At 42.2% G+C, this 16,701-nt stretch overlaps 1 protein-coding gene across 2 annotated transcripts in view; it reads left to right on the top strand.

The window, feature by feature from the left end:
* Positions 1 to 14,524, top strand: part of MANSC1 (MANSC domain containing 1) — a 17,647-nt gene extending 3,123 nt beyond the window's left edge. Inside the window, exons 1-4 of one of the 2 annotated variants that reach the window (XM_034645573.1) lie at positions 2,246 to 2,306; positions 2,497 to 2,819; positions 6,476 to 6,616; positions 13,087 to 14,524. In XM_034645573.1, coding sequence (XP_034501464.1) covers positions 2,597 to 2,819; positions 6,476 to 6,616; positions 13,087 to 14,060 — 1,338 coding nt within the window. In that variant the 5' untranslated portion in view covers positions 2,246 to 2,306; positions 2,497 to 2,596 and the 3' untranslated portion in view covers positions 14,061 to 14,524. Of the gene's footprint in view, positions 1 to 2,245; positions 2,307 to 2,496; positions 2,820 to 6,475; positions 6,617 to 13,086 lie in introns of those variants that run through there. The other variant, XM_034645571.1, reaches the window with a different exon arrangement.
* The last annotated feature ends 2,177 nt before the right edge of the window (positions 14,525 to 16,701 follow it).

Raw genomic sequence — 16,701 nt, 5'->3', positions numbered from 1 at the left:
ATAGCGGAGGAGCCTGATGTGGGGCTCGATCCCATAACGCCGGGATCACGCCCTGAGCCGAAGGCAGACGCTTAACCGCTGTGCCACCCAGGCGCCCCTGAGGTTTATCTTTTTATTCTCTTAGTGTCTTGGGCAGAGCAGATGTTTTAACTTTAATGAAATCCAACCTATCAATTTTTTTCTTCAATGGATTGTGCTTTAGGTATTGTATCTAAAAACTCACTGCTTAATCTAAATTCACAAAGATTTTCTCCTATGTTATATTCTAGGAGGTTGTTTTTTTTTTTTTTTAAAGATTTTATTGTTAAGTAATCTCTACACCCAACATGGGACTCAAACTCACAATCCTGAGATCAAGAGTCACATGCTCTACCAACTGAGTCAGCCAGGCGTCCCTCTAGGAGTTTTAGAATTTTGCATTTTATATTTAGGTCTATGATCCATTATGAGTTAAACTTTGTAAATGACGGAAGATTTGTATCTAGATTTATCTTTTTGCATGTGGATTATTGTAGCACCATTTTTGAGAAGGTTATCCTTTCTCCATTGAATTGCCTTTGCTCTTTTGTTAGAGATCCTTTGACTGAATTTGTGTGAGTCTATTTCTGGGCTTATTATTCTGTTGTATTTTTTTGTTTTTCTGTTTTGGCAGAACCACACTGTCTTGATTACTGTAACTTTATACGAAGTATTGAAGTTAGGGAGTGTGAGTTCTCCAACTTTGTTCTTCAGTATTGTGGTGGCCATTCTGGGCCTTTCTGCGTTTCCATGTAAACTTTAAAATCAAAACTTTAAGTCATGCCTGGGTGGCTCAGTTGGTTAAGTGTCTGACTCTTGATTTCCGCTCAGGTGATGATCTCAGGGTCATGAGATTGAGCCCTGCATCCAGCTCTGTGCTCAGCAGGGAGTTTTCTTGAAATTACCTCTCTCCTCCCTCTACCCCTCCCAAACATGTTCTCTCTCTCTCTTTCTCTCGCTCTCAAATAAATAAATAAATAAATAAATCTTTTTTAAAAAATCAAAACTTTGAAATTGTTGAGATCCACAAAATAGCTTTATGGAATCTTTATTGGGATTGCACTGAATCTAAAGATCAAGTTGGGGAAAATGGATCTTAATATCGATGAACATGGAATAGCTCTCCATTTATTTGGATTTTCTTCGCTATTTTACATCAGAGTTTTGTAGGCACCTTTTAAAAACTACTTTGATAATTATATTTAATATAACTGACTTCCTTTGTAATCATATATGTTTCAAATTTGTATTTTAAAACATGTTCTCAGAAAAGATCCTAAGCTGCTAAGCTTCACCAAACTATCAAAGGGTTTGGGTTCATGATGGAAGGAGAAGGAGGGGGGGGGAGGGCAATTAAGCAGTAATTTTTTTTTTTTTTTAAAGAGAGAGAGTGTGTGTGTGTGTGAGAGAGAGAGAGAGAAAGAGAGAGCGGGGTGGGGGGGAGAGGGAGAGAGAGAATCCCAAGCAGGCTCCTTGGAGCCTGACATGAGGCTCAGTCTCACAACCCTGAAATCATGACCTGAGGAGAAATAAGAATTGGTTGCTTAACCAACTGAGCCACCCAGGCGCCCCAAAGAACCAATAATTCTGCTCTAGACTATTATTCAGTGAACAATTTGTATTCTGGAAATTAATGAGTTCCCTCTACTGACCAGCTAACTGTTAGAATTAAATTATTAGAGTTACCTGTCTCTGGTTTGATACCTAAGGAGAGGCAGCAACAAGAAAGGCAGCCCCAGTTTCCTCATCTATAAATGAGGAAAATAATAGCTTTTCTTGCAGACCTGGTGTGAAGATTAAATAGGATAATACATGTATATTTCATAGCACATTGCCCACCACCTAGTAGGTGATGTTAAAATGCTAGTTGTTATTACCAAGAAAGAAACTATGCTCAAGCCTATTATCACTGCTTTATCAGTGACTAGAAATTTTGTGTCCTCTCTCCTCCTGGTTAGGAGAAGCAAGAAGAGAAAGGATTCTAGAACTTGGGGGTAGGCCTGCTATTTATACCTCTTCCATCATAGACACTGGTCAGCTTTTAAGCATTGATGGGATAGTATATGTGTTTGTGCTAATTAGTTCTTTACCAAATTTTTTTCCTAAGATTTATTTATTTATTTTAGAGAGAGTGAGAGTGCACACAGGGGGCAGAGGGAGAGGGAGAGAATCTCAAGCAGACTCTGTGCCCAGCGTGGAGCCTGATGTGGGGCTTGATTCCACGACCCTGAGATCATGACCTGAGCTGAAATCAAAGAGTTGGACACTCGACCGACTGAACCACCCAGGTGCCCCTCTTTACCAAGTTTTTAATGAAAGATTGTCTTGATCTATTAAAAGTGAAACATAAAAAATGCTTGTTTATTTCTGTTTTATAATCATGAATCGTTTACATTGACTTGAAGGAAACGAACTGTATCTTTGCTAGATTTATTAAAAGAAACAAAACTCATTGCTGATGTTCTCTTTTTGTTCTAGAGAGAAATTTCATGACCTGTACAATCTTCCTGAAGCAAACTCAGACCAGAGGGAGGATTATCCTTGACCTTTGAAGACTAAGACTAAACTGAAATTTAAAATGTTCTTTAGGGACAAATGGAGCTTGACCTATACTTGTGTAATAATTTGTTTCCTGACACTAAGGCTGTCCACCAGTCAGAATTGCCCTACCAAGAGTCTAGAAGATGTTGTCATTGACATCCAGTCATCTCTTTCTAAGGGAATTAGAGGCAATGAACCCATACATACATTAACTCAGGAAGACTGCATTAATTCTTGCTGTTCAACAAAAAACATAACAGGTAAGTAATAGTCTCTTGGCAACTCTATTCCAAGTGTTTTGTGACACAAGTAGCTGGTTGATGTGATTGCATAGATTATACTGGTGATTCTCAATGGGGTAGAAATGTGGGTAATAAAATCACTGGGAAAATGTTCCATAAGTGTGTCTTGCCCCTAAGCTGAGGCAAAGTTACTGATGGGTGTGTGTGTATATCACCCAGGTGTCTGTTTAGAAAGAAGGCTGAGAACCACTGGTGTTATGTTCTAATTGGTATCGAAGATGTTTCCAATATCTTAGAAACAAAAATCCTTAAGGGACATAGGAAGTTGTTTGGTCTGACCCATTCACGTGACAGAAGGAAACTGAGGCCCCAGGTTTGAACCATACCTTTGCATATTTCAAGTTTCAGACCTATGACTTGAAAAAGAAACAGTGAAAAAGTGATCATATTTCAGGTGTTTATGATCCTGTTCTAACCCCCTAAGTGAAAAATAAATAAACAACCACCACCACCACCACCACACACACACACACACACACACAAGATTTATTGATCACCAAATGCCTTGCTAGGTGCTGCAGACAAAAAAATGAATAAGATGGACGAGCTCTTGCCATCAAGGAGCCTAGAAGAGCTAGTGAACACTGGATTAATGGTTCTTACCTCACTTATTAGCCAACCAAATCCTGTGTTTTCTCTTCTATCTTTAGTTTCTTTTCTTTCTATAATGGGTGTGGTATAGTAAGAAATATATGCATACGATCTTTGTTCTTGGTTCCTGGCACAAAGCTCCTAAAAACCTTGCAACTTCCTGAGCAGAGGAACTGCTTTTGTTATTCATTATAAGCCCCTTTCAACCACACCTGAGTTTTGCTCATACGATGACTCTTGGGGGCTCCCTAGGTAACTTCAGCATGGGTACTGGTCACCAGAGAGACCAAGCCTTGATTGGAAGTTTGGAACTTTCAGCCCCACCCCCACCTCCAAGTAAAAAAGAGGGGCTAGAGAATGAATTCAGTCACCAATAGCTAGTGATTTAATCAATTATGCCCACACAATAAAATCTCCATAAATATCCTGAAACCGTAGTTTTACGGAGCTTCCAAGTTGGCGAACACATCCATGTGTCCAAGAGGGTTGTGCACTCCAGCTCCCCTGGGACAGAAGCTCCTACAGGCAGGACCCTTCCAGACCTTGCCCTTTGTACCCTTCATCTGGCTATTCATTTCTGTCTTTTACAATAAACTGTAACAGTAAGTAGAGCTTTTTCCTGAGTTCTGTGAGTAGTTCTAACAAATTATCAAACCTGAGGTGGGGGGTTGTGGGAACCTGAATTTATAGCCACACTGGGCAGAAGTGTGAGTAACCTAGGACCTGATACTTTTGTTGTTGTTATTACTATTGTTATTATTTGAGAGAGAGCGCGAGCGAGCACAAGCCAGGGGAGGGACAGATGGAGAGGGAGAAACAGACTCCCTCTGAGTAGGGAGCCCACACAGGGCTCAATCCTAGGACCTGGGGACCATGACTGAGCCTAAGTCAGACGCTTAACCAACTGAGCCACCCAGGAGCATCTTTTGACTGCCATCTAAGTGAGGACAGTCTTATGGGACTGAGCCCTTAAACCTATGGAGTCTGATGCTAACTCCAGGTAGGTAGTGTAAGAATTGAATTGAGTTGTATGACACTCCGTTGGTGTTAGAGAATCAGAGAATTGGACAATTAGTGTGGAAACAATACCACGTAGGTGATGTCAGGAGGACAAAAAAAACCCTTCAGTGGTCTTCTCAAACTCGGCAGAGTGCTTTTGGACATTCTTTATAGACGGATTTATGGAAATTACAGAGATATAATTTAAATTGCCAGTTTTTCTTTAAATGTTATCAACATTTAGGTGAAATAGAAAATCATCTGCAAACAGGACTGAATGCCGTGTGGGTGTCTGCTGGCAACACAGGAAACCTTGCATTGCTTTTCAGTTCCACAATGGGTGTTCAGTAAGAAATGGGGGTTTGCTGCTTTATTGAACAAGCAAAATTACTGTTACTGCTTTACTGTAAGCAGAGGTAATTGTGGGTCTCATTTGATGGATCTCAGACTTTTCCCTCCTTTATTGAGCAATGGTCTTTAACTGCTTAGTGTTCAAAAAAGCACTCTGATAATTTGCTTGTAGCCACAGACTGTAGAAAAATGCCCAGAAGTACAAAGGACACAAGGGTTTGCCTACAACTTGGGGCGCTTATGGGCCCCCCCTTACCTATGTGTACCCCCCCCCAAAATGGTATTGTAGAATTATCCCATTTCTGAGAAAGGAAAAGCTGAAGTACCTTTCTTGTTGCCTGGGTAGTGGAGAGCTGACATGATAAGACCCGCACAGAAACTCACTGAGTCTTATTTCCAAACGTGGGAGTCAAGATTGATCTTAACCATTGCCTGATTTGAAGACGTGGTGCTGATGGTCAGTTATGCAGGGTTTCTTCCCCCAGCTTTACTGAGATATATTGGGTACTTAACATTGTGTACACTTAAGTTATACAGTGTGATTTGATGCATGTATGTATTGTGAAATGATTGCCAGAACAAGGTTAGTTAACACATGGCTATGTGTGTGTGTGTGTGTGTGTGTGTGTGTGTGTGTGTGTGTGTGTGTGGTGAGAAAGAGCATGCATTTTTAATAATTAGCCTATATATCTCTAAACCTTCATCCTGACCGGGGTTTACTGATCCCTCAAGGCTCATAGGCCAAGAAGTGAGACTGTACTAGATTGAGGCCAAAGCCAGCTCTAGACCATGATGAATAGAAAGAATGACTTCTATTGGGCAGAAGAGGAAGAGAAAAAGAAGCCAGAAATAAAAGCTAAGAGTGAAGAGCCATAAAGGAAGGAAAATGGAAAAACAGAAATGATAAGAGTAGAAATGTGAAGAAAACAAAATCAAAAGAAGGACGGTACTGATAAAAGTAAAAAATAGTAAAAAATAGATCCTCTGTGGAAGGAGGCATGATAGAATGATGCTGAATTTAGTGATTCTACCCAAGAAAGCCAGACTCATGGCTTCATAGGTGTCTGAGATAGGTGTCTGCCTTCGGGATATAAGAGATACATAAAATCGTTAGGTTAGATCCATTTCTTAAGTCCCAGCTCAATTGTGGGTTGTGTAAAAATTGCAAAGTCAGGGATGCTTGGGTGGCTCCGTCCGTTAAGCATCCGCCTTTGCCTCAGGTCACGATCCCAGGGTCCTGGATTCGAGTCCCACATCAGCCTCCATGCTCAGTGGGGAGTCTGCTTCTCCCTCTGCCTGCTGCTTCCCTTGCTTGTGCTCTCTCTCTCTCTGACGAAATCTTTCAGAAAAAACTGCGAAGTCACTATTTCTGAGTATGTTTTGTTGGATATTTTAGCAAACGGAAGGCTTATCTAAAGAATTAAATGTACTATTTTTTAAAAAAGAATTAAGTGTATTATTTAAAGTTGGTTTGGCCAGAATTACCTTAATTCAGTAAACCCAAGGTCTTTACAAATTGTTTTACGTGACTAAGGAAGAGGAAATGAATCAGCAGTCAGCCAGCAAGTGAACAACGTGAACGAAGGTGTTTGTGTTGGGCAGCAGAATAAATCATTGCCTACTCTTTAAGATATCCTATTTCAATATAATGCTTACGAAGCCTTTCATTGCAGGAGACAAAGCATGTAACTTGATGATCTTTGACACTCGGAAAACAGCTAGACAGCCCAACTGCTACCTTTTTTTTTGTCCCAGCGAGGAAGCTTGCCCACTGAAACCAGCAAAGGGACTTATGACTTACAGGATAATTAGAGGTAAGAAAACCACTGTTCTTTTTCTTTGGTGATTAGAATTATTTAAGGATGTGGTTCACGTGAAAGATTTTCTACAAAAGAGTTTAAGTAGAACTACCAAAGTGGTCACAATAGGGGCGCCCTGGAAAACTCTCATGATGTAAAGTTCAGTGCATTAAATCAAACATCTTTTTTCCAATCAAAGATCTCTGGGTGATAGTATTTTGGGCTGTGCAGCTTTTGTTTTTACCTTCCTGAGATTAAAGGCACACAGACCTTTCATAACAACATTCGGAAACACCTCTTGAGAACAATGTCAACAGCACTGGAATAAGGTCTCCAGGGCCCAGGGAGACTGTTTTCAAAGGGTTAATTAAGACCTATGTGAGTATAAAATTCCAGTATGTTTGTCTTTAGGTTCCAATTATTTTATAATAACATTAGCTGAAATCAAACACACTGGGTTTTATGTCCAGATCTGGAGGGATGTTCATTCAGGAAGTATTTACTGCATATCTACCGCATCCCAAGTTCTGTGCAAGGCATTGGAAATAGAGTCTCCCTACTAAGCGTATTTGTTCAGAACACAGAAAATAAACACCTGAAAAACAGTATAATTATTCGGCTATGTCTTGGTGAGATTTTGGCTCGTTAGATGTTCAGAATGAAATGCTTTTGGTATCAAGTTTCCTTTTATTTCAGTTTCAAGAAAGTCTTTGTCATCACAGCCTTGACGATTAGTAATATTCTATCTGTTCATTTACTCAATAAAAAACAAATGTTATTTAACATCTCCTCGGTGCCAAACATTTTTCCACCCTAAGGACACAAAAATATAACACTAAACATGAAACACAAGGTCCTCACCTCTGGAACTTATGTTTTAGGAGAGAAACAATCACCATCATTAATAAGTAGTCAAGAAAAATATAGTCACAAGTGCTATTCGGATGAGCAAAGACAATGTAATAGGTGATCACTGAGTGGCCAGTCTTGATGACGTGATCAGAGGAAGCCTCTGTGAAGCAGTAACCCCTCGGCTGAGATCTGAGCAGTAAGAAGTCAGATGTGAGAGCTGGGAAGAACGTCAGGCAGAGGAAATAGCCCGTTCCAGTATCCTGAGGCAGAATAGCTCTGGAGTATTTGAAGAACAAACACTTCAGTCCCTGCTGGCTGACTCATAGTGAACCATATAGAGTGCTATGCAAAAGTTGGACACGCGGGGACATCACGTGAAGCTTCGGAAGCCAGGGTAGGAAGTTCTTATTTTAGGTGCGTAACGGGAAGCCGTTGGGAGATTTTGAGCAGGCTTGCAACACGGAGTTTTCAAGGTGATTTCTCAAAGCTCACTGGGTCTGCTCTACTGGGGCTGGACAATGATGCAGCAGCAAGAGGGGTGGTGGGAAGACCGGGTAGGAGGTGGGGGCAACATCCAAGTGAAAGACCGTGGCCTTGTGGACTAGGGAGGTGACAGAGGAGGTAGAAGTAAATATACGGCCGTTTCAGAGGTAGAGCTGACAGGACTTGCCGGTGGGGTGGGTTGGGGGTGACGACAGGGAAGGCAGAAGCATCAGGGTTGAGTCCTAGTCTTTGGATTGAGTGTCTACGTGGATGTTGGCACCATCTACTGAGTGGGGGGAGGTTTGAGGAGACTGGTTTTAGGGTTGGGAGAGGAGTGCAATCAAGGGTTCTCTCTCTCTCTCCTTTTTAAAAATTTTATTTATTTATTTGAGAGAAAAAGAGAGAGAGGAGGAGCAGAGGGAGAGAGACAAGTCGACTCCATGCTGAACATGGAGGCCAACACAGGGCTCGATCCCAGGACCCTGAGATCTTGACCTGAGCTGAAATCAAGAGTCAGTCGCCTAACTGACTGAGCCACCCAGGCACCCCTCAAGGGTTCTCTCTTAACTGTATCATGTGTGAGGTACCTGGGGAACGAACTACCCACGGAACCTGGGCACAGACTCTGCTATGTCCCCTAGGTGAGACTGTCTCAGTTTTGGTTAATGAACTAAACATTCCTTTAAGCAGGAGCATAAAGCGCAAATTACTTGTGTAAATTCTTCCCAAGTAGTGATATAAACCCAAGTATAAGAAAACTTGCCCAAAGTGCAAAGTTTCAGTTTTGCAAGTTGAAGAAGGTTCTGGAGATGGATGAGGGTGATGGTTGCAGAGCAAAGTGAATATACTCAATGCCACTGAGCCGTATACTCACACAGAGTTAAAGTGGTAAATTGTATGGACAATAATGTAAAATAATGTACATGCACAGTGTAAAATCATGATTTTTAAAAACACTAGGCATAGTACAGATGTGGCTTTTCAAAACACTCAAGACCTTACTTTACGTGGACAGTGTCTTGCCTGCCCTTGTGCGGCTTCAGGGGCCAGAGTGGCTGCCCCTGATCTGCGTGGCTCCCTCACTTCATGCCTGTATATATATCATCTTGGCTGAGAACATTGGGGCCTATGGGGTGGTGTTGATAGTTCTTGCTGTTCCGCTTTGATCACCTGGAACATTGCATTAGACAGCCAGGGGTGGTATCCAGCAGGAGATGGATACCCCAGTCATCGTTTCCAAAGAGGTCAGGGCTCAAGACACTGATTGGAACATTTGTTCTTCTCCTTCTGGAACTTCTATCATATGGAAGCTGGACCCTAACGTTCTACCTCTGTTATCCCTTCTCATTACCTCTTCATTCTGTCCCTTCTCCCACTATCCGTGTGCTTCCCTATGTCTGTCTTCTTTTTTGTCATTACAGCACAATGTTAAAGAAATTATAGGTAATTTATTCCAGTAATTCTACTTCCATAAAATCTAAAGACACAACACCAAAACAAGAAAAAGTTATTGGTTTGAAGCTGTTTATTGTATAATTAGTTTAAAGAGTGAAAAACTAGAAGGAACATAAATGTCCCATTGCCAGAGAATGGTTGGGTGTGAAATATGATGGGTCCACTTGAAATAACATGATGCAGATATTTAAAAAAATACGTTTTTTTGGGGGGGTTTCCTGGGTGGCTCAGTCGGTTAAGCATCTGCCTTCAGCTCAGGTCATGATCCCAGCGTCCTGGGATCAAGCCCCATGTCGGGCTCCCTGCTTAGTATGGAGTCTGCTTCTCCCTCTCCCTCTGCTCTTCCCCCTGCTTGTGCTCTCTCTCTTTGTCAAATAAACAAATAAAATAAAATAAAAATAATTTGAGGTATATAAATAAACAAAATTTCAGGTGAGAAACACCCAATTGTTTTTCAATTACATGAATAGTCGTTGGGATATAATGATAAAAACTATAGTTGAATTTGTTTTATAATTTTCATAATACTTTGTAATATTATTGCTTTTATAATGCATGTGTAAAAGGGGGAGCATGAGGTAAAGATACTCTCCAGCGGAAACGGGAGAAAAGGGAACTTGGCATGTGTGTAAACCTTTACAGGGACGGTATGAAGGTAAAAAAGTGGAATTAGAATCAAACAGTGCCTGTGGTAGCCACCAGGGGGCGCCCTCAGCCCAGAGCAGATTGATTGATAACTCAGAACAAAGTGGTACCGACCCTGGACATAGAGTCCCGCTGACTTTATAACTACAGGATGTTTACAAATTATGTTTGTAACTCTATTTATGAATCTGCCCATGCTGATGGATTAAGATTCCCCATAAAAATAAATTATCTGCTTCCTGTTTAGGGTGAAATTAAATAGATATCTGTTTGGTGGTTTGTTTCTAGATGAACTCCATTTCCTATAACTCATTGGCTAATATTTACAGACCAAAAGTTTGAAAGATGACAGTGTATTCTGTTCATTCTATAAAACCATTGCAACTTGGCATTATTTAATATTTTTTTCAGCTTCATGGTCTGTCATGTCTACCAAGGACTAGAATAGGGGAATTCAGAGATAGAATAAATTGGGAGTCTATTTGCTCAGCTGGTTTCCAAGGAATAGTCAGTCCCTAAGTTTTTTATTTTGTGAAGTCCCTTGAGAATGAAACTCAAAAGAGGGATTGAGGGCACAGGGCTGTTTCGCAGTCCCCTCTGGCTCATCTCTGCATGAGCGAGAAAAAGCACCACACCCCAATGGCAAACATCAGTGGGTGAGGTAAACGGAGCAGGTGTTGAAGATCCCTGTGTGGTTCTAGGATCTTTGCCAATAGATGAATCTTATCAAGAAATGGGACTAGCCCTAGCCTTGCTTTCTTTATGAGCTTGCATTCTTGAGAAAGAAAGCAGCTGTTTGGTCATTCTTTGTCGATGGCTTTATTTAAGTTCTGAGTTCATACACATCACACAGCATTTACTTAACCTAGTCTTTTTTTTTAACTTTAAAATGAAAAATATTGGGGCACCTGGGTGGCTCAGTCAGTTAAGTAGCTGCCTTTGGCTCAGGTCATGATCTCACAGTCCTGTCCTGGGATGAACCCCTGCTCAGCAGGGAGTCTGCTTCTCCCTCTCTCTCTGCCCCTCCCCCCGCTCATGCTATCTCTCTTTCTCTCAAATAAATAAATAAATAAAGTCTTTTAAAAAATCAAAAAATTAATATGTTGAGTCCTGTTCTTTAAAAAATATCGGATACTACCTAAAAATATAGATACTGTTTATTTCATGGTGATGTTACATGTGTAAATGTGGTATAACCTGCAGCAGACACGCTTTTCTTCAACATTGTCGGAGGAGAGACAATTCTATTTTGGAGTAAAGCACTATATCCTAGAGCAGGCGTCTGCAAACTTTTTCTGTTGAGGGCAAAATGATAAGTATTTTAGGCTTTCCAGGCCAGCGTGTATTCGCCTCTGTCCTTGTAGTATGAAGTACCCACAGCCAATGTATAAACAAATGAGCACGGTTACATGCCAATAAAACTTTNAAAAAAAAAAAAAAACTTTATTTGCAGACACTGAAATTTGAATTTTATGTAATTGTCATGTGTCACAAAATATTATCCTTTTTGGTTTTTGTCAGCCATTTAAAAATGTAAGATCTTAGCTCAGAGGCCATAGAAAGAGAAGTGGCAAGCCAGATTTGGCCCTCGGGTCATAATTTGCTGACCCCTGTCCCAGATAATAAGTGACAGTTCTTTAAAAAAAAAAAAAAGAGTTTATTTATTTACACTAGTGTGGGCAAGCACGGGGAGAGGCAGAGGGAGAGGGAAAGAGAGCATCTCAAGCAGACTTCACACTGAGCCCAGTGTGTGGTTCTATCTCATGACCTTGAGATCATGACCTGAGCCAAAGTCAAAAGTCAGCTGCTTCACCGACTGAGCCACCCAGGCGCCCCAGTAAGGGACAGCTTGAAAGGACCTCTTTGAAGTGTGAAGCTTACAGAGCAGTGAGAGATACTACAAATCTGAGGTTGTCTCTGGATCTGTTTGTTAGCAGAGAGGAGAGTGGGGTCTAGTTGAGAAACTGGCATTGAGAGGAGCTGAAGAAGAAAAGGGGAAGGAGAACAGGGAGGAATGAACCGATGAATGCTAAGAAATTCCTTTTCTTCCTTCCTTGTGTTTGCCGCAGTTGAAATCTAAGTGGAATGAGTAGCCAAGTAGCAGAGAGATGCAGTCATTCGAATGATCATTCCCTGCCCCTGACGGCCCCAAACAGCCTTTCCAGGTTGAGCTGTGATGAATGGTGTGTGAGGCGAAGAGCACAATTCTCAACGTTCTCTTACCCCTGAGGAGGATCTGAGGCTGGTTCCCCACAGCAGCCCTCAGAACTGCGTGACTTTCTGCGCTTTATGTCAGCACGGTGGCCATCCTAATCTCAACCATTGGTTCCATTGTCCTCAGACTCGAAAACGTTGGCTCTGAAATGTTCATCTTTGAGAGTCCAAATTAAATCTCCCAGATTGCCTTCCTCCCCTGAGTGTGGTGCCGAAACCTTTTTTTTTTTTTTTTATTGGAAATTCTGCTGCTGCCTTGGCCTCTGTGCCCTGGGAGGAGACCAGACCTTCCCTCCAGACTCATCCTCCTCCTCCCTGTGGCAGGCAAACGTTGGGGTTCTGCCTCGGCTCCTCATTGCCCCGAGGCCTCTATTACCCTTCGTGCCTGTGGGCTGCCCTTGCTGTGAAGTCTGTCCTTGCTGGTGGGGGGTTTCCCGGGGAGCCGTCTCTCCGCCAGGTCCTGCCATGTCACCCTGGCCCAGCTCTCTTCCCTGGCCTCGGCCGCCTATGCGTCCTCATGTTCCTAAACCTCCTGAGCTCCTCTTAGCTCCCCTGTTCTGCTCCTCCCACCCCTTCCTTAATTTGCCTCGTCCTCCTCCACACATTTCTCCTCTGTCCCATCACTCTAGAAATAAACCACAGCATCTGGGAGAGAAGCAGTGTCATCAGATTCTGATTTAGCAATTTGTATTTTTCCATTTTGCGCAAGTTTCTACGAAATGTCAAGTTTCAACAGTTTGGGGATTTACTGAACAAGCTGATATGTTTGTCTTTTTATAACCTGCCTTAGCATGGAAATATTTAAGTCTCCTTTTACTTGTCTTTACATTTTTCAGATTTTCCAACTTTGGCCAGAACTAACTTGCCAAGCCTAGAGTTAACCCAAGAAGAGTTTCTCATCCGTGGCCAGTCTTCACAGGGAATCTCTCCCACCCCGCCTCCCGTGACAGGTCACTCAAAGCCCACTGATAGCTTCTGGAGAGATGCATTTTCTCAGAAGGCTGGATCCCCAGATCGCTTGGAGAGACTATTTGAGATAGGTCAAGCGAGTACACCATTCCCTGTTTATAAAGAGAAAGGCCATTCTCAGAATTCACAGTTTTCCTCAGAACAAAAAATAGCTCCCCTACTCCCTGAACACGGGACAACACTCCCCACGACAGTGACGGTAGCCTCTCTGCATATCACCTCTGCCCCTCCAAAGCCTGCATTGCCCCCCACCGCCAATGCTCCAATGATACCTTCTGTGACTTTTGAACCAGAGATGGCCACCTCAGCTCCAGCCCTCGCCCCGGGCAAGTCTCAGCTTCCCACAACCCTCCTGTCTACCATTTTGACACGTGCTGTGGTTATCCCCAAAGCGAGCACAACTACAGCAGCCGTTTCAAACACCATCTCTGAGGCACCCATGGACTGGAAAACTCCCCCAAAGATGGTGCCCTTTCGAGAAATTTCCAACCTCACTTCAAACACAGAGGATGCCTATAGTAACCCTGCTACACTTTCTTCGTCAACGGTGGATTCGTCCACTGCTATGCCACTTTCATCAAATGTGGATTCTTCTCCAAATAAAACTGCCTCCCAGGAAAATGGGAAGGCCAGAGCTGGTGGCTCCTCCCTGAACGGTGTTCCAGAAAGTCAACATGGCCTTCCATTTGAAAAATGGCTCCTCATCGGAACCCTGGTCTTTGGGGTTCTGTTCCTAGCCATAGGCCTTGTCCTCTTGGGTAGAATTTTCTCAGATTCCCTCCGCAGGAGACGTTATTCGAGGCTGGATTATTTGATCAATGGGATCTATGTTGACATCTAAGGAGGAAACTAGATGTCTCTTAATTCATGTAGTTACTAGTAGCCCAAATGTAGTGACTTCCTGCTGACTCTCGGATCTTAGCAGGATTTCTGAAGCGTCTTGAAGATAGACAGATGCCCCCCCCACCCTCTTTTTGTTTGGTTTTTGAAGACAAGGGGAGAAAGGAAACAAATTAGGGAATTTGAGTGAGCTATCTCTAAAATATTTGCGAAAATAAAGCTCTACCTAAAGTAATAAAGTATAATTGGCATATAAATTCAAAAATGACTGGCTTTTTGCGAGGAAAAGTGGTTAGGACTTTTAGGCTCCAGTTCATTAACATTTCTGGTTCCAGATAAAGTCAACTGTTTATGACATTAATTCTAATGGATTTACTTTCCTTTTTATATGAATTCCAATAAAAGTTATTCCAGATGTATTTCCTTCCAATTAAATATTTGAATAAATCTTTTGTTACTCAGTAATGTTCTTGTAAGTGACACATCCAGCTGGATAACTTTCAATTTATTCCCACCAGCAAAATGATTAAATGATGAAAATATGTGCCCTAAGTTAAAATGACGCCCCCCCCCTTCCCATCAGTGCGCAAAGAGGTTCCTTTGGGAGAATTCTAGCAAAAGAGTAGCCTACATGGAGACAGTGACAAGTCAATTCTGATAAATAGCCAAATCTACTTCGGGTCCATTCTAGTTCACGATCCTGCATCCCCCCCCCCCAAAGTAATACAGGAATTTTCTAAACTTCACCAAGTTTAAAACATAACCATGATATTTATACATCCTTATCTAAATTTCGCCAATAGTCAATTTTGGCTTTATTTGGAATAACCTTGGAAATAACATAACACTTAACATTATTGTTAAATGATTGCTATGCTGTAATTTTTATGTGCATTTTAAACATTTATTAATTTTTTAATTCTAGTAGAGTTAACACACAGTGTTATATTAGTTTCTGGTGTACAATAAGTATGCTGTAATTTTTATTGATTAGTTATTGAAACGTCTGAGGAATGGCTTTTAATAAAACAGGTTTGCCAGATGAGTTACAGTGAGGTGCCTGAGAATCCAGGAAACTGCCTGGGTCAGTTTGGCACCTCACTCTCTGGACTTCAGTTAGCTCACCTGCAAAACAAGAGATGGTCCCTTCCTGGAGTCCAGGGTTTTTAGATACAAGTGGAATTCAGGAGGGAACTTTACCCAGTGAGCGCTAGAGGGCAGTAGCTGGTTGGTAAGTATAGCGATGAAGACAGATGGTAGGAAATGACAGAAACAGGCTTTTCTCCTGTTTTCTCCTTACCTCCTCCTTCTGCTCCCCTCTCCCGGACACACACACACACACACACACACACACACACACACACACACCCCAATTTACACTAAGCTCATAAAGCTCATTAAGAGGAAAGCTGGTCTAGTGAAAATTCTACTTTTCATATATTTTCCAACCTAACAGCTTGACACAAATCTCCAAGGGGTTTACATAAGCTTTAAGTAGGCTGAATAAATAAAACCTTGAATCAATTTAATTTAACAAGTATTTATTGAATATCCACATGTAGGCCAGAATCAGATTAGTAACTAAGTGCCTTGGAATTTTAAAATTTCTCCTCTCTTTGTTTACAGAATTGGTTAGTGGGAATCAGGCTTTCTGTGGGTGTTTAGAAGAGTTTTCTTCTGGTTCTTACGTAGCTCTCTGTCCACCTTCCTGCAGTGCATTCTTTCTGGTGAAGGAGACACTTGAGCAGGAGCCCAGATGAGGGATGCTTTGGGCCCTGACTCTGGCAGTGAGTGTGGGGATATGCATTGCAGGAGCGGGATTTCAGACATGCTTCCAGGAAGGAAAGAGTAGCGCCTCTCACACAGTCTCCCTGCTTGTTACCCCCTGCTGCAAGGTCAGTAAAGGCGGGGAAGCCTGCCTATGCTTTCTTGTAAATAACTTTAACAGTGACTAGGCTGGCCAACCTTTTAGACAAGGCGAACTGAATTATGAGCCCCCTCCTTTGGTTTGTGGGAAGAGAAGGTGACAGCCTAGAAGAAGCAAGAATATTAGGAAGGACCCCCTGCTCTAAAATATCCTCTCCCTACTTTACCAACAGGACACTTACCTGGGTTAAAAAGCTATTCTTAAAAAAGTTGATGACCTCTGAAGGGTGAAGCCTGTGGCTGACTCACTCTGAATAAATACTCCTACGTTCTTGTTTCTCAATTACCCCTGGCCTGAGTGAGGCATCCTTGAAACTGCTTCTCAGACTGTGGTAGGCACTATAGGTTATCCATGCAACAGCCAGCCCCAATTCCACTGTTGCCTCGTTTGTTGTAGGTTAGAAGCGTCAGAGTTTTTTCCAGCCCCTCTTGAAGTTAGGGAAGGGCCTGTGGCCTAGTTCTAGCTGAAAAGAAACCTACTGGGGGCTTCAGGAAAAAGTCTCCTTGATAAGTGAGGGCTGCACAAAGAAGAAGGTCCCCTTTCCCTCCAACTCCTTCTTTCCTGCTTGGAATACTGGTCGTGTAAGGGCTTGATACTTGGAGCAACTACAGCCTTTCTGCCACCACAAGGGGAGAAATCACTAACAAGCGGAGCGTGGCAAAGTGGGATTTGGGAAGAGTCAGGTCCCTGATAACTTGGTTATCAAGCAACAGCA

This window comes from Ailuropoda melanoleuca, chromosome 16 (genome assembly GCF_002007445.2).
Source record: "Ailuropoda melanoleuca isolate Jingjing chromosome 16, ASM200744v2, whole genome shotgun sequence".
Taxonomy (NCBI): domain Eukaryota; kingdom Metazoa; phylum Chordata; class Mammalia; order Carnivora; family Ursidae; genus Ailuropoda; species Ailuropoda melanoleuca.
The sequence above is the reverse complement of the archived record's forward strand: the minus strand, read 5'-3'. Positions and strand labels throughout refer to the sequence as shown.